Source organism: Anoplopoma fimbria, chromosome 12, assembly GCF_027596085.1.
Source record: "Anoplopoma fimbria isolate UVic2021 breed Golden Eagle Sablefish chromosome 12, Afim_UVic_2022, whole genome shotgun sequence".
Lineage (NCBI taxonomy): Eukaryota > Metazoa > Chordata > Actinopteri > Perciformes > Anoplopomatidae > Anoplopoma > Anoplopoma fimbria.
This window is the reverse complement of record NC_072460.1, coordinates 24338393-24358930: the sequence shown is the minus strand read 5'-3', so window position 1 is coordinate 24358930 and position 20538 is coordinate 24338393. Positions and strand designations below refer to the sequence as shown.

At 42.8% G+C, this 20538-nt stretch overlaps 1 protein-coding gene across 2 annotated transcripts in view; it reads left to right on the top strand.

Moving 5' to 3' along the window:
- Nucleotides 1-20538, top strand: part of nkain4 (sodium/potassium transporting ATPase interacting 4) — a 45778-nt gene that overhangs the window by 7698 nt on the left and 17542 nt on the right. For both annotated transcript variants that reach the window (XM_054609779.1, XM_054609780.1), the window contains exons 2-4: nt 9533-9670; nt 10698-10778; nt 17497-17697. In XM_054609779.1, the coding sequence (XP_054465754.1) occupies nt 9533-9670; nt 10698-10778; nt 17497-17697 (420 nt within the window). The remainder of the gene's footprint in view (nt 1-9532; nt 9671-10697; nt 10779-17496; nt 17698-20538) is intronic.

The following is a 20538-nucleotide window of genomic DNA, read 5'->3' as shown; positions in this document are numbered from 1 at the left end:
GACCTTATCAATTGTTAGCGTGTTTGGGTTTTATCCATGGTGGTATTCTTGTCTAGTTTCTTTTTTTTCCCCGTCATCCCCTCCGAGAAATCAAAGTATCTGTTTGTGTGTGTCAGTGTGTGTGTGTGTGTGTGTGTGTGTGTGTGTGTGTGTGTGTGTGTGTGTGTGGCGGTCTGCTGTCTCATCCCTCATTTTCCAAATGACGCCCACACAACAAAAAAGGAAATTTTGGAGCCACAAGAAAAGAAACCTTCACAAGTGACATTAATCCCTTGGGAGCGCTGCCGCATTCTTCCTCCGAGTTGATGCGGCAAAATCTAAATTAGCCTTCCGATAATCCCAACATTGCCACCACCTTTTCAGATAAACTTAAAAGTGATGCTTGCTGGCGGCAGGGTGGAGAGTGAGCGAGATGATAAGCGTTTTTACAAGAGATACCAGCCACGTGAGGAAAGGGATGTTTGCTGTCACTGGGTGTGAATTTGGGTCATATCTCGGTGAACTCTGCTTCATCATCGAGTCAAAATGACATCTCGTCGGTTCTTGTTCGGGCTGAGAAACTGGGCGTGAAAGCAGTTTAGACTCAAGGATTAACTGTTAAGAACGGTTTGTTTCTTCTAACAAAAGATTAGATATGAACAACATGACGAGACAACAAGACTTTAACGTTCCCGTAACGTTGGAATTCATTGAATGCCCTTTTACACATGCGGTCATTATCCTCTCTGATCTGTTAATAAGCAGTGGCCACATTTACATCATATACTGACACATGTAAATACAGAATAATATCAAGGGAATTATTTAAATTCATGAAAATATGGTGTGCGATTAGATGCCTTAAAGTACTGACTAAAAATATAAAGCTGCTTTCTGCGCAGCTGTCTCGATCCCTTATACTGTTTTTTTTTTTTATTTGCCTCTCATCAAGTATTTTGAGTCTTTTTCACATCATGATATTTTGGACTGTCGCAGTAGAAAAACCACAGGTGTAACTAAGGACATTAACGATGGCTCAGCTCTATAACTGTCCTGTAAGCTGTGACAGTGAACCCACATGCACCTTCACAAGGACCCTGAAACCGAAGCAGCTGAACAGAAATCAACCGGCGTTAATGTTATTATTTACATCTGTGACTTTATATCGGTGTCATGTCAAAATGTCAACTTTGAAAAAGGCCCATGGCTTTATTTTAGCAATATGATTAAAGTTAAATCTTTTCGCAGATTATAAATATGTCACCTTTACACGTCTCAGTATAGAACTGTAATGCAGAAAGACGCATGTGCATCATCATAACTTAAAAACTGATTTGTATTGTAGCAAGTGTGTGAAATACCCGGTGGCAATCTGGCAGGCTGTGACATTATGAATCGTCTCTCGCATTCAATATTCATATTTGTGAATACATTTGATGCAGTTTGAATCATTTTAAAAGACATTTTAGCTGCATTTGCAAGTGACAAATAAATGAAACCCCCTGGAAATGTCAGTCACGGGGTCTCGGATCACCCGAGTCACCGCGTATTTTGCACACTGGTTGTAGATTTACTCTTATCTGTCATCATGTAATGCACCGCCTGAAAGGCTAAGGTTAACCACTAAAAGGCAAAGTTCAGGGCTGACCAGACAGGGAAACGACTCTCAATCGGTCTGATCATGGACTTCATCAGCTTCACTCAGCTGAACTTGCAAACTCAAATGAACTACTGTATTGAATTGAACAGAAAACGATTGTACACTCCACAGTCCAGTCCATTAGACGCTTATAGCTCTTATGATCTTAAAGAGAACAACACTAACGGACAGAACACTACAACACCAAACAAAACCGAGAACTTTTAAAGTAGTTCTCCAGAGTCCAGAGGGAGTCTCAGTTCAAAGCAGCGGCTTTCATCGGGTTTCTTTCAGTGGCGAAGGATTTGTGCGTCGTGTGTTCCCAATGGCACTGAGAGATTAGCGTGTTATTAGCACTAAGAGCTCCAGAAGTTTAACATATCTCGTGTTAAATAAAGAGCCCTTTTGATTCACTGGCTCTCAATAGCCACTTTGGAAGAAAACACTTTGGTTGCAATGAGCGCTTCACTCAGTGTCTGTTTAGCAGCACTACCTAAAACAAGCGGTACTTAGTGAAGTACAAAGGGGACGAGCTAGCTGCGTGTTTCTCTGCGTGTTTCTCTGCGTGTTTCTCTGCGTGTTTCTCTGTGCAGACCATATTTCAAACAGTGAAGAGGAAAGTGGCTTATGAAGGCACCCTGCCTCTTAATCCCTGTCTCAGCTCTGCTCGACCAGGCACCACCAAGGGCTATCTATCTATCCAAACCGCCACGTACTCCAATGAAAGCCACACACACACACACACACACACACACACACACACACACACACACACACACACACACACACACACAAACACATGCTGAGATGGGCACCATTAGTTACACAAGGACCAGGCAGGCACTAGCGCATAATGACTTTACCCAAGCGAGAGGTGAAAAATTGGATTGGGGAAAGTTTTTGAGAAGTACTTTACTGCCTGCTGGGAGTCACAGAGTAAAGACAAGTCAGGGCAGAGCATGGCATATATATATATATATATATATATATATATATATATAAAACCTGCCAGCCTTTGATTCATGGTGTATCTGTGACTGTCTTTCTCCTAATTTAGATTTAGAACAGTTGTTTTTATGTCTAAGTCTAATCCAAAAGCAAAATGCACTCCCTACTCGTAGTGGTGGTAGCATGCTGTGTTGATTGGGCCAGCTGGGTACCATAGTGAAAAAGATGGTTCAGTCTTTCTGGTCTTGTGGCCCCTGGTAATGAAGTCATATGTACTTGCAACTCCTCAAAGTATTCTCTTATATTGGTTCGTATTATATCCTACGAAAAGTTAGTTATTTTTTGTGTGTTTTCCTACGAAGGCCTGTCAATTTCTGCTCGTTTCATGCAGATAAACTTCCATCTTCACAGGAAACATCTCAAGATTAGGTTTTTAGGGCAACAAAACTACTACTAGCTTTCCACCTCCCCTCTGTCTTCATGGCCAAAGTGTCGCCAAACCATCAGACACCACACCTTGTCGAGGGTTTCTGCCTCTCCGTGTACATCTGCCATTTTCTAACTACGTGGACTGGCGTAAACCTTACTGAAACCATGCTACGGACGAGAGTTTCTGATACACTGCCCCCTGCCGTTCGGGAGAATATCGGTTTTGCTTAGCGGAGAAACCTGTATGGAGTTCTTCATCACGATTTGATTTTAGCTCATGTCCGTGACTGGGGATTTAAAGTTCTTCACAGGTTCAAACAGTTGGACCCAATATGAAAATAATTACTTTAGATTCTTCATAGACTAAGTTCTAAAAATATTGGAAAGTGTTTTTACCTCCTTTACAAAAATATAATGTTCTGTAGCCAGCTAGTAGATGGATATTTTGATAATAACTGTCTTACCACTTTAATATCAAATAAAAAATATAATTGTCATTTAAAGCTTGAGTAGGCTAGACTAAAAAAACAAACTCTTTCACAATGAAAGTAGTTAGCAGCGCTTGCTCGTGACGTGTGATCAGACCTGATACTGACTACGCTCTGACTCATTCAGGTCCACTTGCGTATAAGACCCGAGATACAGGGCAGTAAAACGAGACCTTATGTGACCTGTTTAGAGTATAATTGAGTTATAAAAGTAGATCCTCCTCTCTTTACCGAGGACCTTTTTTTTTAGAACCATGGAAATGTATATTCATCAAGAAAAATGCAAAGAAGAAAATCTGAAAAATGAACCAGGTTTTGTGCTACAAAGATATTCTTTTCTGATTTTCTATCTTGTTAACCATCTGCCAACTCCGTCAGACTTGTTCTGCGGTTCCCCGTGGGGATCTCAGAAGCCAAATTTGGAACTGCTGATTTTGAGGGCTACACAAGAAGTGGAGTCACTGCTTAGTAATTTCCATATCCTTGAGGGAACTCAAAGCAACAGCTCTATGTGAAAACTATGTGAAGAGAAAGACAGTAAAATGGCTGGCTGGCTTTTTATAACGTGCCATGTTTTGCCCTTGGCCTCATTGGTTAATGCGTACTTGCATTTCTTAGAAAAAATTACACATTAATGAGTCTATAAAGATAAAAAACGGGAGATAATCTGGTATTTCTCTGTTATTCACCCCTCACATATTCTCCTCAATGTCGTTCTTCTGTCTGACGATGTGAGTCACAGTTATATGTTTGAACATAGAGGAGGCTGAATCATGCAGCCTAAAGTCATACCGACACACACACACACACACACACACACACACACACACACACACACACACACACACACACACACACACACACACACACACACACACAGACCTCCTTCAAAGCCACAGATCCTGATGACATATTGAGCAACATGTTATCAGAGGACATTTCACTCAGAAAATACTGATGTGATTTAAGGTATCTGGAGGCTACGGTGGAGAGCTGTGAACATGAGAGGGTCACCAGTCACCTCCATCTTCTTGCTCTGGGCGGGGTGGAGGTGTTGTCATCAGCACCTTAAGGCTGGATTTACAACAAGTCCTCCCATTCAGTTCAATGTGGAGTTGTGTGTTTCGGCTGCAGCAGTGGGGACCAAAGGGGAATACGAAAACGCAGCTACTCTGCAGCGAAAAAGCTGAGACAGAATAAACCAGACCTCAGTGCCACGGAGCAGACCAGACGACGCCTACGGGAAGAAAGTAGAGCCATGTAGCGTCGTTGAATAGGTGGGGTGGGAAAGATCGCAATATGACGTCACACAAATTGGGCAATTTAAGTGACACTCCCACACGCCGCTCCACCCTGATGCCAGATTTGGTGTGGTTTCATCAATTGTCATACAGAGCAAGAATGTTATGCAGCTAAAAAGAGACGGGGGCATTTTTAGGGGCATGAACGACATTTCTGAGTTTTTCTGGGTTATCTATCAATGACATTTGAGCGGAACGTAAATATTCAAAACCAGCACTATAGACTCACAACAACACAGAGACTCTGTAGTCCGAACCAAGACAGCAAACTTTATTACTCCTTTCAACCTTGACAAAGGAAGCCCAGAGCAGATCCACTCCTTCTGCTCTTACCTTTCACAATAAAAGACCTGGACATATACAATGCAGAACTATTCTCGAAAGGAAAATTCACTCGGAGCATTTCGCTAAAAGAAAACTCCATAAAATATCTTACAGTTGTTTAGTCTATACAACAGTTTACCTCAGACAGACTTCCAGACTCTGCTCTGGGTCAACAAGATCCTGGTAGTTGGTTTTCTATCTGTGTGAATCTATTAAAATTGTTTAGTAAAAAAGTGTGGCATCTGTCACAAATTTGTATGAATAGTTTTGAAATATTCGCATGCAAGTATTTTACATTTAAGCGTTGTTTATTTGTCACGCCTCCAATGTGTAACACCTCATCAGAAGTGTGTCTAACTACTGCACATCACTAACCTGTGACAACACAGTTTAGTTATTAATCATAAACAACTGTCAAACCCACATGTTTTCGCTCTCTGGTTGAAATCCCAGTTGGATGCTTCGGCAAAGCAAAACAGTTTTTTCATCCACTTATCTTGAGCGCACATGCACATCGTAATTAGCCACAATATAATGAGGATCAAATGTGTTTTTCCCTCTCAGACATGTTCACTCTGATCCTCTTATCACTCCTCTATGTGTGGCTCACTTCCCTCTCCTTCTCCTTCTCTGTCTCCTTCACGGCATGTTAAAGAAGGTGGCGATGATTGAAATGTTTTTGGGCACTTTGATGTTCTCAGTTTTGGGCGTTTTAGGAAAAGGAGGGATTAGAGTGTAAAGCTGTGTCCACTAGAAAACTGAGAGGATGTACGCAAGCTGACATGGTGTAACAGAAGCAGCGTGATTGATGTCTATGAACGTTGTTGGTAATCTGGTGTCACGTGGCCGAAAGTGGGAATAATTTATGGTTTTTCAGGAGCTAGAAACGGAGAGATAAATGGTGAAAAGAGAGGGGGAAGAGGATGGAGCTAACAAAGGAGGGGCAGTAGCGGAGGTGAAAGAGGTGCTTGTTGCATCCTGCTGTCGTATCTACTCCCTTAATTGCTCAGTATTTATGGCGGGAGGAGTGGTATGTGTGGGCAACACGCTTCTCCACATGAACACACCCGAAACCGAAATACACACTAAGAGATTCGCTCGCCCTGGAGGGAGTCATTTGCGATCGCGAGAGGCTTTTACGGGCCGGCTCTCTATTCCTGGAAGAGCGTCGCTATCTGTTGATCAAATTGGACCCCCACTCTCCAGTAACCGGCTTCCTATGAATTGTGGGCTAATTGTGCCGTATGGGTTTTATGTGATTGTGTGTGTGTGTGTGTGTGTGTGTGTGTGTGTGTGTGTGTGTGTGTGTGTGTGTATATCTGGGTAGGCAGAGGCCTTTCTATTCCTGATTGATTGTTGTCATCTGTCATTATTGAGTTAGCAGTGAACGTGATAGGCTTACTACAGCACGTCAGAAGAGCAGGCACACACACACACACACACACACACACACACACACACACACACTAGGCCCTCATGCCTGTACACTTTGTTAATTCAATGACTGGTGGAAATATTTCAGGGGAAGGATCTGTGTGTTACGCTCATTAGAACGACTGTTGCCTTGCTCAGGGGCAGCAGGCCGAGTAGGAACATGTGTGTTCAGAGGGCAAAATGTGTGTGTGTGTGTTTGAATAGGGAGTGTAAGACAAAAAGAGGGAAGGAGACAGATATTTTACTTCAAATGTACTTTTTCTGATCAGGTGAAGAAAAGGGTCTCCTGTTGTCACTGACATCCTGAAGTTGTTGAATTGGAAATGGAATATTGTCTGAAAACTGTCTGTGGTCAGTACGTCATATTTGTACAGAAACCACACAAAACCTTGGTGTATAAATGTAGGTGTATAAACCATAGATTGTCTATAGTAGAAATAGTCATTTTGCTGCCATATTTATGCATGCATTACGTCATTTTGAGTGTTGATGGAGCAGCTTAAATGTTAGCATAGCCTAGCACCGACTGATCCAAACTCCATTGAGAAAACAAGGATTTTAAAAGTAGTTTGCTTGTTGTCTTGTGGACAGACCTGACAAAGCATGAATTCAGACTTTTTACAAATCAGCATCATCATGTAGTTATTTCGGCATCTTTTTTCAGCAGTTTTTCGCAAAATAAATCACAGCAAAATCTGATTATTTGTGGTTTTCACCGCTGGACTGCAGCGAACACAGCGCGATTTTCCAACTTATCTGTGACTTCCACAACCCGTGCAAAGCAGCGCATTAGAGCTTTCATTATTACAATGAAAAAAAAAAGAGAATGATAACCAATTACGACCTAAAGGCTTATTGCATTCATCCGGCCAAATAGAATAAAAGTTGTTTAACAGATTTTTCAGAGCCTTTGGACATCTCCTTTCCCCCCCCACCAGGATTACCAGAGGACATCCTGAGAGCTCAAGATGAGAAGATAAACTACACACTATCTTATTTCTGATTTCCTGTGCTGGGAGGCACAATTTAGAAAAACTTGACTTGACAAATAGGAGGCTATCAGCTTCGTGCTCATCTTTTTCTTTGCTCGGATGAACATGAATAAAAAATAATGTATTGAACTGTTGCAGCTATAAGTCTTTATGTGGTCTATGTCCACCTCTAAGCAGCTGAAGATTTACTCATTAATATATTTGATCAAGTGTAAAATTATCTCACACTGCTTCTTTTTTGGATCAAGACACGTGATTCTTGGAAACATTACGCCTTATGTTCTCCATAAAATGCTGTTGAATTATCTCTGATGTTTAAAAAACCAAGCTGATTAATAACTGCAGGATTGTCGTCAATTAAAAAAGGGGTCAGTCCTGTAAACTCCCCAACCATTCTATCTGCACCTCATCGTCACTGATGTCCTCCACCTCCTCCTCCTGCACGGGTTTGATTGAGCTCTCCATTTCTGACCATGACCCAGAGCTGACCAGAAGACATACGACTCTTTTGACTTCTATTCATTCATCCAGGGGATAGACGGAGGTTATTAAGATGGAGGGAGCTCAGTCGTGCTACGTTAGCATGTCAGTTCCTCTGCATTTTCTCTCATCTCGCCCATTTATCTGTTTTTTCCGTGCCATTTTTTCTTTCTCAGAATATTCTCCTCATCCATCTCAATTTTTCATCTCCTTTTTTCCTCCCCTCCTCCTTCTATTATATAGAAGGCTTTATCCCCCCCCCCCCCCCCCCCCCCGTCTGCGGCGTTATTGCCCTCGCCCTCTGTGCGAAGGAGTGTTCATTTTTAATTATCACTCAGCATTTGATCATCTCTCCCCCCTCCCTCCCCTCCCCTGCCTGTCACAATGTCTCATCGGGTTGCTGGTAACATTTCCATTACATTAGGAAGACCAGCCACTGTGTGTGTGTGTGTGTGTGTGTGTGTGTGTGTGTGTGTGTGTGTGTGTGGTGTGTGTGTTTGCGTGAATGTGCTCGATGGTGCGTTCTTATCACTGCTGCAGAGACGAGATCCCTCCCTCATCCATCTTCAAGCGCTTGGCTGGAAATGACATGTCGACACACCACGAAACACAACGTCGCTTGAGACACACAAACACACACACACACACACACACACACACACACACACACACACACTAGGAATGGAATGGAATTGGATCGGCGATGGAATTCAAATTAAATGGTGCCCCCCTGTACTTTCCCCCCCAAAAATGGCATGCTAATTGAGTTGATGCAAATTGGGACTCACAGTCTTAAAGCTTCTAAATTCTTTGTTGTTGCTCAGAATGTTGCACACAAAGAGCTCAGGTAGAGGAGAGGGATCAGGGATGAATCCGTGTCAAAAGAAATGGAAACCGCAGTAAGGTGAAGCCTGTATATGGAAAACTGTGGACTTTGTGTTTTTTTTTCATTGTAGGGGGCTTAACTCTGCCTTTGCATGTACACACGTTGTTTACCGGCCACATATTTCAATAAGCACCTAAGCTCGCTGCAGTGGTCTTATTAAGCCTCCCATAAAGTTCCTCGTTCCTGGAGGCCGTTTTGGCAGGAAGGTCGGAAATAGTGAGCGCCCTCTTTAGCTCAGCAGGGGTTGAATCGATAAATCTGTCACTGTGTGAATTTTCTTTTTTTTTTTTTTTTTTTTTTTTACAAAAACTTCACCTCTGGCGCTCTCACAGTCGGAGGCCGAAACACTCAAGCTGTTCTCGCTCAATACAGGATTGTTGTTAAATTGCCGTGAGGTAAATAGTTTATTGTCCAATAAACTTTGAGCGGTACATGAACAATTTGCCCCTGTGTGTGTGTGTGTGTGTGTGTGTGTGTGTGTGTGTGTGTGTGTGTGTGTGTGTGTGTATGTAGGCTGCCATTTTTTATTTCTAGGGCTGTACTGTGTAGCTTTGACAACCCCAGGCTACCTTCGACGCTGTTTTCTCAGCCCTGTAACGTTTGTCTTGTTCTGTTTTCTCTCTCCCTTCTAGGTGTTGGCTTTAGAGAGACAGGTCTTTGACTTCCTGGGTTACCAATGGGCCCCGATCCTCGCCAACTTCTTCCACATCATCATGGTCATCCTCGGCCTCTTTGGCACCATCCAGTACCGGCCGCGCTACATCGTGGCGGTGAGTTCAGGCGTAGCTCCCACGCATTCTGTCACATAATCCTTCTTCTTAAAGTTTTTCTTGAGCAGTGTCACTTCTCTTTGCATCACTTTTAATTTGATTGGACGACTCGCCTTTCCTCTTTAATTGCTAAAGTGTGCTGCGCTCTCTTGTGCATTTTGCGACACCCTTAAATCACTCTAATCCTGTGGTAATTAGGGCTAATTAAAGGGGGTGGGTCTGTTGGTGGGGGTGGGGGTGGGGGGGTGCTAAGAAGCTCACCAGATTTATACTCCGCGTCTAGTTTCCGGACAGAGAAGGTCATTCTTTGAAACACGGTGCAAAACATGTGCTTGCCTGTTGTTTCACCCGTTTTGTTAGAGCCGCTATGAAGCTTCGTAGATTTGCTTTGGTGTTTATTTTTAAACCATCATTTTCAGCATTAAAAGCCTATTTTCAGCAGCGTTAGTTGAAGCACAGATGGTGATGTTTATGACAGAAAAAAGAGAGCAGAGAAAGAGATACCGGGGAAAAGAGGGTGAATAAAGAGACAGAGGGGAGATGTAGAAGAACAAAAGAGGTAGAGATGACTAAATCTAGCGAGCTAAGGGGTTTCATGATCCAACATGTATGTTTTTTACGAAGGCGCTCCGCTCCCTCTTGACGCCCCTGACGGTTTAAATACACTATTCATCTTGAGTCAGAGGATTTCACAACCTTTAACAATGATGTGTCTCGCTGTGTCTGTCAACAGGCGGCTGTCTGACTGCAATTTTATAAAAAAGTTGCGAACTCCATTTAGCTGGAGCAGTTAAAAGATTTGATGCTCCCTCGGGGCTCAAATAAACCTGATGAACTTACTGGCACCTTTTAAAAAAACAAATGCATGTCTGTGTGGGTGTGTAGTAAAGCATGTGTATGTGGGAATATATATGTGTGAGAGGTCACTTTGTCTAGGAGGTCATTCATTCATCCTGCTGTAGCTTCCTGTTCTGGTCAGTTCATCTTGTTTCCATGGAGCTCACCTGCCTTTGTCTTTGTCCTCCAGTATACAGTATGGGCCGCTCTGTGGGTGGCCTGGAACGTCTTCATCATCTGCTTCTACCTGGACGTAGGAGGACTGTCCAAGGTGAGAATTTCTGGATTTCAGCCTGCTGTCGTCAGCGCAAGGGGGTGGCTTCACTGTGATGAATGTTCTTTTCTTTCTGAGATCACGGTTGCAGGCTGGTGGTGGGGCGGTTGATTCATATCCCATGTGTTCAAGAATTGGGCCACCGACACCGCGAGTGTCCTTTTTAGAAATGTCGAGGACTTCGACGTAGCTGACGCACATGTTGACTGATCTTGATGAATCAGAAGTGAAGGAAAAAATGAATGTATCTATAAATGAATGTATATAAACTATAGACTGTCTGTCGTATGAACAGTAACATCGCTGCCATATTTATGCCTGGTTAATGTTATTTTAATGTTATTTTGAGTGTTGATGGAGCAGCTACGATGTTAACATAGCTTAGCACCGATCGATCCAAACTCCATTGGAAAAAACAAGTATTTTAAAACTTGTTTGCTTGTCGTTTCGCCGACAGACCTGAAAAAGCATGAATTCAGACTTTTTACAAATCGGCATCATAAAAATGTTATTTCGTCATCCTTTCTTTTTGTTTATCTTAATTAAATCACAACAAAATTGGTTTATTTTGGCTTTAACGTAAAAAAATTGCTTTGTGTTTGGTGGCTAAAATGGCAATAGGTGGGTTAAACTGACGAGAAGTAAAGGAGCAGTGACGGTTCTGTTGGAAACAAAAACACTCTTCATCGTCAAGTTTGAGTTTTTTCCCTAAAATTATTCTGTTTGAATTCTGACCTTGTGCCAATTATTTATTTTTTATTACACAAGGCATAACTGCTCCAATAAGCTTTCATACATGCTTTAGCTTTAACTGTACTTACTATATCTAAATATATGCATATTTGAGCTATAATTAGATGTGATGCAGTGCCACCAGGTGCTTTCTGTCAAGCCTGAACGCCTCGGTGTGAAAAAACAAATGCAGCCCAAATACACACGATTACTATGTAATGAATGCATGACACGGCCATCTAGAATGAATCCAACACCAAACTATAAATCACGCCCTAACCTTTTAGGAATCTGCCACACACACACACACACACACACACACACACACACACACACACACACACACACACACACACACACACACACACACACACACACACACACACACACACACACACAGCTGCTCAACAGAGATGTATAATTTGGTCTTTTTTAAAATAGTTTTTCGTGGTTCCTCTCTGCTGACGGTCGCCTCCCCGTTGAGTTTCAAGTGGAAGCTCACGGCTTAATAGGTAAATAATGTGAAGAAAAAAAATCCTCCCTCCCAGGCCACACACACACACACACACACACACACACACACACACACACACACACACACACACACACACAAACACACACACACACGCACACACACACACTCTTAAACCTTTGTGGGCTCCCCGTGGTTCCTGAGTTCAGCTCAGATGTGTATTTATCCAGACAAAGAGAAGTGTTTGGGTGGTCACCTCTCAACCTGTGAACGTTTCAGCCCTCCCTCTTCCTGACATCTTGTCTTGTTTTTCCCCACGCTGCTCCTTTTTCCTTTGATCTTTTAATTTTTTTTATTTATTCTGCATATTTTGCAAGTTTCATATCCTGTCTTTTTCATTTCAGTGTACTCCTCTCTCTCTCTCTCCTCCTCTCCTCCTCCCCTCCTCTATCGATGGGTATCTTGCCAAATAGCCCAGCTGACCATTGAGAATAATGAATTAATGTAGCCAACGCTCATCTCACACCAGTTCACACAGCCAAAATGAATTTCAGAAACACCTTCCCCTGAGCTCCGGAGACTCTGTCATTGTGTGACAGACCATGTCTCGGTCAAGTGTGTCCGTCTCTCACTGCGTATGTCCGTGTGTGTGTGTGTGTGTGTGTGTTGTTGCGTGTTGAATAATGAGGCTTGTAGGGGCCAGCTGCTTGGGGCCGAGGCTGGGCATTAACCCGACAGATGGAGCCAGCCTGGGCTCCCAGCTCTGCATATGGTGGCCAGGAGGAGAGCCGGGCTAATGGAGCGCACGCACACACCCACCCACACCGACACACCCACACACACCCCATTCACGCATGCACGACCGAACTTGGCACGCAGCTTCCTGAGAGGTCCCCCACATATTTTATCATAAAGGCGAGTCAGCTAATTCTGTTCGGCAAGCCTTGACCGATGTTGACGGGGCTGTTCTGGAGGGTGTGCTTGTATATGTGTGTGTGTGTGTGTGTGTGTGTGTGTGTGTGTGTGTGTGTGTGTGTGTGTGTGTGTGTGTGTGTGTGTGTGTGTGTGTGTGACCATGCCGAAATGAGGGGGGGCAGGTTGTCAGACTCGTATGCCACATGCTCTGTCACCTCCTATTGATCCCTTATCCCCTCCCCCACGGTGCACCACAGACTGACAGACAGACCTTCTGCTGCTCTACACGCACCTCTGATTTAAAGACGCTACAGGTGAATAGAGTAAAAAAATTAAACTAATTCATGTCACCATGAAACTTCCCCAGTTGATTACATACAGTAGGACAATAATATTTTGTATTACAAGTTTTCTGAAATTGTATGTTTAGATATGCAAATGAGGTATTATGTTATCAAAAAAATGTGCTGATTTGCATACGTGTCCAAAACAGATATGTGAAACACTGGATAAATGGGAATTTGTATATCTCTTTTTAACACTCCAGAAATCAGAAAATACTGTCAACTGCCATAAATGAATGATATCTGCCAGGTTCAAAATTCTTGTTTTATTTCGTCGACATATTAGAGTCAAAAGTTTTATTTGCATGGGAATTTGTATATCTCTTTTTAACACTCCAGAAATCAGAAAATACTGTCAACTGCCATAAATGAATGATATCTGAACAAACCCCTCTGTAGAAACCTTCAGAATATAGAGAGGAATGAAGCTGTAAAGTTTGGTGTATGTAAGAGCTACTGAAGTGGAGATTTCTGGATCAGAGTCTGAGAAAAAACTCATTTAGAGAAAACGGCCTTTAAAGATATGTTTTGTTAAATGACATACATGTTGAAGACACTACAGGTGAATAGGGTAAACAATTCAAATATTAAATATTACCATGAAACTTCCCCAGTTGGTTTCTGACATGGTGGTGATTTTGCATGATTCTCTGTGGTGAAATTCCGTTTTACAGATCTGTCGATTAAATCAACTAATCAATTAGTCGACTAAGGATTTTTTTAGCGGAGGACAGAAAAAACATACAAATGGTGATAAGACAAATGTTATTTTCACATATAAATTACGTTTTTGGATTCATCTGCCTACAAGTGTTGATTCAGTCGTGTTTCCTGTCTCCCTTTCACCAGCCACACACAGTGACTGCAGACTTTATTTTAGATATGCAGACCACCGTCATCACAGACTCCACTGTGCAAGCAAACATTTATGAAATCTAAGTCAATATGATATTCTTATCCGAGCCAGAAGAGTCTACAACACCCAGTCAGCCACTCAGGTTTGGTCACACAAACATAAAGTCCCTCCTATGTATTTCAGAAATAATGAATCAGGAGAAATAAGATTCTTATCCTTTGATGTTGAGCTTTATAGAAAGCCCCATGTCTTTTTAGTGATTCCAGTAATAACATTGACTTTTGTTAAAGAAAATACTTTGAGCAGTATCAGTGGACTAACCTTGAATCTATGATATGGAGGGATTGATTTGTGCTTTTGGGTACGAGGGAGCATAACAATAACACTCTAGACAATAAGTTGCCAAAAGCCTCAATATCGACTCCTGACGTACTGCAGCCCGTGAGAGCGGAACCAGCTTGGATAGAGATGGTTTCCCTAGCTCGCAGGCTCAATCAATGGCACATGTCAAGTCATTAGTCTTCACAATCCTACCTATTGACCTTCAGCCGCCCTTGTTTTTGTGGCTGTGTGAGAGAAACGGTCCGAATGACGGAGGAGGAAAAATAGAGACGGAGGGGGCGATGATGAGTAATCAACATGAAGCAAAGACGGGGATGATTTACCTCTTGTTGCAGTTGTTTCCACTGACTGCACGGATCAGTCGTTGATGGCAGCGATACGAATGTGTTGTCGATTGTGTTCACGTAAGTGTGAGTGGGGGGCTGATAGGAATCAGAGATGTTTCCTGACAGCGCTCGGCCCTGTTAATAATGCATGTCTTGTCGCCGAGGGGCAGATGCGGGGTTAGATTGCTGTATTGGGGTATTGATTGGTGCGAGCGTCTGCATGCGTGGGCTCATGTGGCTGTGGGCAAATTGAACATCGGCATGGTGCACAAGAGCTTACATGTATTAAAATAGTTTTCATATCTGATAGTTGTGGCGCTGATGTGGTGGAGCTAAAGAAGCTAACTTTATCCTGAAAAGTCTGTTGTAGATCGGGTTCACATACTCCTAAAATGTCTAATGGGCTTTAGGCATGTCATGTTTTGTCAATCTTCAGGTAAAACCAGGCGGCAACCTACAGGTCTGAAAAGTGAAGCCAATGCGGAAGTGTCTTAAACCTGCATTCTCTCTAATGTCCATCAGGGGGCGACTCCTCTGGTTGTATAGAAGTCTATGAGAAAATGACTCTACTTCTCTCTTGATTTATTCCCTCAGTAAACATTGTAAACATGAGTTTATGGTCTCAATCTCTAGTTTCAAGTCTTCTTCAATACAGCATGATGTTCATTTAGTAAATGATGCTCCATTTAGAGTCAAACAGACCATAAAGTAGGATATGCTTTAGGGCAGAGCCGTCTCTATATCACTTCTCTGCGATCTAATCCAAATATTGTCACTCCCATTGCCAAACTCCAGGCTCTTATGTACAGACTATGGGTAGAACTATTAAAATGTTGGTTTACCCCAATTATGAAAATTAAAATCTATTATATACCTCTACTGGTGTCTCGCCATGCAGATATTTTTAGTTTTATTTGCCCTGGTTCACAGTCTCTGAGGGTTCTGCCTCCACCACAATACAGTGAGGGGGATAGGCAACTCTGGATGAACCACAAAACACACTGTCAACAGTTTTCACAGGGCTTATTTATTCACTAGGAAAACTGTTGACTGTGACGTCTGGGGATTATCCCGATGAACTGACACATTGTCTCTGGAAAGAAATGTGATGTGAAAAATGTAATTTATCAAAGCTTTAAGCACAACCAATGCAGTTCCTTTCAGCTCAATTGTATGGGGCGACCACAGGAATCTTAAAGAGACTGGGCAAATAAAACCGAGACTATCTACATGTCTAGACACAACTCAGGGTAAGTAAGAGAAGTTTTTAGTCAGGCAAGCAATAACGTCATCTAGGGATGGTCCATCACTTTTATCCAGACTGAAAATATCTCTACAGCTGTTGGATGGATTGCCATGCAATTGTATACAGTCATGGCCCCAAAAGGATGAATCCTAATGACTTGGTTCTCCTGACTTTTACCTCTGGTTTGTCGTTTATTGGTTGGATTTTGAGCATGTTAGCATGCTGACATTAGCATTTAGCTCAAAACACTGCTGTTCCTATGAGTGCAGTCTTGTGGAGCTGCTAGCGTTGCTGTAGACTCTTAGTCTTGTTTTATGATGGGATGAACCAACCCTTTGAGCAAAAGAGAAGAGCCATAAAAACATCATCCACCTACAGCAAGTTGGAGATGAACTGATCCGACTTTTTCAGTCCCGGTACCGATATGGGTTTTGGGTATTTGCCAATACAGAGTACAACCCATATTAGTGTTTAGTTAAAAGGTGGATGCATCACTGTGTGGAAGACTGGGATCTCTCTTTTGTGTGAAAGACAACATCAGGCATGACTTAAACATTACTTTTCTAACTATGTAAAACAAAATAAAACAAATAAAAACATAAATATACATTTACCGAATTGTTAGTTATAAAAATAATGGTATCTGATACCATATACGACTATTTGAGTTGGAATCGAACCAATCTTTGAACCCATCATCTATCAAGCCGACGGCGGATAAGCCTCGAGAAGCGAGGGTCTATATTTCTGTGGTTCTGGTGTAGCCAGCGGATATCAGGGCCAAGACTTCTTTTTCCATGCGCTGCTCGTTGTTTGAAGTCCAACTAGCAAATTCAGATGCAAGACTGGAGTTGGAGTCAAGAGACAACTTGTACGACTTGATTGTTTCAAAAGTAGCCAATTATAAACCGATGAAAAGCTACACCACCTTCAGACGATAGCCAATGGGTTCCCAGATTACTTCTCAGCCAATGCGTTTCTCCTTATTTGACTGTTTACCTGCATTCAACCAAAGCCTGCTCCAACGTGATTGGTCAATTCTACTCGGACTATAGACAGAAACCAGAACGCCTCCAATATCTAAATCTTGTCTTTTTGCCGAAAAATACTGCAGAATCTAAATGCAGAATGTGTTTGTAGAATATCTTATTTAAGGACAGGGACAGCGCACATGAATAAATATTTCTGTAAATGTGCCACTTGAGCCATTTTGTTTTTTAACTGTAGTCCCCGTGCAGCTCCAGAAGACACACGAATTGCATTAAAACAGCAATACCGACACAAAAACACATTTCACAAAAACAACAATACGTGTTTAAAAACACATTGTTTTTATATATAGTGTTGTTTATCGGAGCGATCCCTAATTGTATCCAAAGATAAGCCCTCTGCCTCTTCTACAACATCTTTTTCTCATAAAGAATACATGGATGTACATCATAAGTAAGTAAAGCATTTTTTTGTTTGTTGTTCTCCTTTCAGGACAGTGACCTGCTGACGTTCAACATCTCCGCCCATCACTCCTGGTGGAGCGAGCACGGGCCGGGCTGCGTGAGGAGAGAGATGCCCGAGGCCCCGGGGGTCCGCCCCACGGAGAGCCACTCCTACATCACGGTGATGGGCTGCCTCATGGACTACCAGTACATCGAGGTCGTGCACAGCGGCACGCAGATCCTCGTCGCTGTGAGTACAAGCTTCTTACTGACACTGTTCACATGCAGGAGCTCATCATGTCACACACTTCAGATACGACCGTGGGATTCAGGGTGATGGAAAGGAAGGCGATGTTTTTTGTTTTCCCTTTTCAAGCCCTTTTTCCTCAATAAACTTCCACGGCTGCCTGTTATTTTGTCCGTCAGCAGCCTCCCCTTCCTCTGCTCCGGTCACTAAATGAAACATTGATCTGTTGTTTTGTCTGGCTGAGGCTCAGACCTGCCAGCTGCTAGCAGGTTACTCAAACACTGGAAGGACTGTTATTGTCCTCTTTACACAGCGCTGTGTTCGCACATCCTGCCAGCGTGCACATTTGCACACACACCCATGTTTGACGGACTAAAACCTCGTATTGGACGGAGGCCAGGGCGTTTTTTTGTTGCCAGCACAGCAGGTACTTGGGTTCAATAGGCACATTACACACATTTACTCACATTCACTCACGTAGCATTGACTTAAACGCACTTTGACTCCATTGCAATGAACATAAACACCTCCACAGCTGTTTTTCTCATTTTCGCTTTAATACATGGGGAGGCCGACAGAAATAGAGATTCTAATACACAGCAGCTTCACTATCCTTCAGTGGGTTTCAGGCTACATCCACTCTGCTACGTTTTTCTGTCTTAAAGCAGCACTTTTAAATAAAAAACGATCCCCGTAAATGCAACCACCCCGAAAATGTATATGACATGACCGTTCATGCTCACTGGGCATGCACGTACCGGTCTCAAAGCACTCAAATAATAGCTCGTCTCATGCGCATGTTGGCGTAATAAAATGCAGAAATGAACCGCACAACAGCTGGTAGCATAGACGACAAGGTCAGCAACACTTTAACAGCTGGTAGTCGAGGCTGATGTCATTGCTTTTCTCCTGGAAAATGATCAGGTGTGAAGGTATCAGGGAAGGACACGTCACGACTGATGAAGCGTAGTTTAGCTGGCCCGAGGTGAGCGTTAAGGGAAGAGCCTTTTTTTTTAGCCTGATATCGCCAGAATTTTGGGAACTTTTCGAGCTTTTCAGACTGTCCCAAATAGTTCACTGTTAAAAGCACTATTTGGATGGCTGAGGATTTCACAAAAAAGCCAATCCTTTTTAAAAGGCTTTATAAACATCTGCATTTGAGTAAATATTTTGCAGCCAAATCAAATTAACAGGATTTTCAACCTTTTGTTTCTTTATAATGCATTAAATACTTGTTTAAAGGGGATTTAGTAGTCCATGCATATGAGATATGAGTTGACAGTGGATTACAATCCCTTCTCGGCATGATGGAGTTTGTTTATGAAGTTGTGTCGTTGTTTCCCTGCTACTTCACGGTACATTTTTGTTTGTACCCCCTCTGGTATTTCAAAGAATAATGCAACACACAGCAGGTTAAGCATTAACGCCTCAGATTAGCACCCGTGCCATCTGCGCAGGCTCGAGCTACGGTGCCACGTGGGAGAATAAACTAAGGTACAGACAATCAAGAGGCGAACATGGCAGTCTGTGTCATCGTTCACAAAGGCCGGTTTCTGCCTGTTTTCAAACTCAACAACCTCATCAGCTGTTTCAAACGTCTCTTTCAAACGGGAGGTTCAGAGTCCTGTTGGTTTTCATGCTTACCGTCTAATAAATAAAGAATTTTAAATCACACCTTGGAGAGCAAAGTGAATGCAGTTAACGACATGGTACATTAGGAAACCATCAGAGGGACCCAGTGTTGCGAAGCACTGGATTGTACCACTCATCCCATCACCCCCGTGGAGAAAAGATAATAAAACGTCTGACCTCACATTACAGCCCTCAGCTCTCTCTCTCTCTCTGAACCTCATTAGCCCCCCCGCCCGACAGCCAGTGAATTACTTTATTCCTCGCCTCAGATGGACTTTTAACTCCTCCACAGGAGATTTGCAACACGTTTTTTTTTTTTTTTTTTTTTTTGCCTGCATTTTCACATGGTATTGTCCAACCAAGCGTGCGACAGCCTCTCCGAGGGAACGGCTCCCGAGAGGAGAGAGGGGAAATTGGTGCTGAAATCCCAGTGTCACAAATGGCATCATTTTCCCTTGCACCTTCACTTCCTCTCAGGCTAAAAGCGGCACGCTGCTTAGGAAAATAAAGTCCTTTGAGATGTCCACTCCTGTTTCCGTTTGTCCTTTCTCCTTCTCTGGCGAGGGATAGACACAAAGACAAAGTTGAAGGAATGAAAGAAGAGAATAGAGAGAAAGCGAGGTGTTCCTTTGTCTTTGTTCGAGTGGTTTTTCAAGGTCGCGACGAGAGGCCATTAAATATTTAGTTTGGACTCCAGAGAGCGTGTTTCATTAGGGTGAAAAATGTGGATCCATTGGCCAGTAATGGAGGCGTCACTATCCGTCATCCATCTGCCCAGATTCATCACGAGCCAGAAGGAAGATGTTCAAAAAGGGAAGTCGGCCGTGTGTTGTTGGCTTTCCACCGCTACATGCTGCATCCAGTCAGAGAGTAACTTAGAGGTTTAAAGGATGAGCTTGAAGTGGCGACAACCTCTTCAAGCTGGGACGATGTATTATTCATTGAATCAGGAACATTTTGCTTTGTCTATGCCTTTTTAGATTATTTTTGTTGCCTTCAACTCATCCATCCATCCTACAGCACATATTGTTATTCAATGGCTTCTTTTTTTTTTTTTTTTACGGCTTCTGGCAACAGACGTTTCTAAAGGCATTATGTTTTTCAGGTCGTCCGTCCGTCTATTCGTTCGTTCATCCGGACCATTTCTTGTGAGCGCGATTTCTAAAGGAACGCCTGTAGGGAATTTCTTTAAATGTGGCACAAACCTCCTCT